The sequence below is a fragment of the Austrofundulus limnaeus genome, unplaced genomic scaffold (genome assembly GCF_001266775.1).
Source record: "Austrofundulus limnaeus strain Quisiro unplaced genomic scaffold, Austrofundulus_limnaeus-1.0 Scaffold524, whole genome shotgun sequence".
Lineage (NCBI taxonomy): Eukaryota > Metazoa > Chordata > Actinopteri > Cyprinodontiformes > Rivulidae > Austrofundulus > Austrofundulus limnaeus.
Window position 1 is genome coordinate 335,944 of NW_013952926.1, and position 789 is coordinate 336,732.

General features: G+C 37.1%; 1 protein-coding gene across 1 annotated transcript in view; it reads right to left on the bottom strand.

Annotated features, from left to right (window-relative positions):
- The window catches only part of LOC106530457 (C-type lectin domain family 19 member A), a gene marked incomplete at its 3' end in the record, with an annotated part of 6,233 nt that overhangs the window by 4,067 nt on the left and 1,377 nt on the right, over window positions 1-789 (bottom strand). Inside the window, 1 exon segment of the mRNA XM_014026077.1 lies at window positions 221-289. Coding sequence (XP_013881531.1) covers window positions 221-289 — 69 coding nt within the window.

Below are 789 nucleotides of genomic sequence, written 5' to 3' on the forward strand. Positions count from 1 at the left end.
GCATCAGCCCAGGTCATCGGTGTGGAGATGTACTTGTAGCAGCGACTGTTGTAGCTGAACCAGAATATGGGACAGTTGTAGGTCTGCAGCTGCACTTCCTGTCCATCTGAAGGAGACACAGCAGCCAGAGCCAGGATGAAGAAAAATAAGATCATCATGTTGAAACAAAGAGAGATCATCAGATGAAAATATTGTCTTTGTGAAATTGAATCCAACTCACAGGGTCCTGTTTTATATTTATTAGGAGGGGTGTCAGAGCTGATGGACTAATGTCATTGGTCAAGTCTGTCTGAGAAAAATGGGACAAAGTTTAGATGAGCACAGACCCCCCCCCACCCTCATGAACATGGCTGAGGCTGTCAAGTCAGCCATGTGCGTCAAATATTTTCTTTATTTCTTTTTCCCTTTAGAAGTCTCGTAATGTTTTCAACATATTTCCACTGTGCACAAATTTAAATCTTAATTAAAATGAATCACTATGTTCAGCTTTGCAAATTATATTGTGGTAATTTATAAAGTAAAATTAAGCACATAGATGACCTTTAATTGTCTTCCAAAAAAATATTAATCAGCTGGTAAAGCTGCTTTTAAATGTTTTAATTTTGACTAAAAGCTGTTAATTAGGCAGTGTTGTTCAGGCCCTTATAGGCACATTAGTTAATATTTTATTTCTGAGACCATGAACTTATTATACCTTTTATACCCTTTGGACAAGAACATTGGGCAAACAATTGATCTGGGCAAAAATCCAGTTGCTCTTGTTGGCAAAAAAATAAAATCCATAAACAT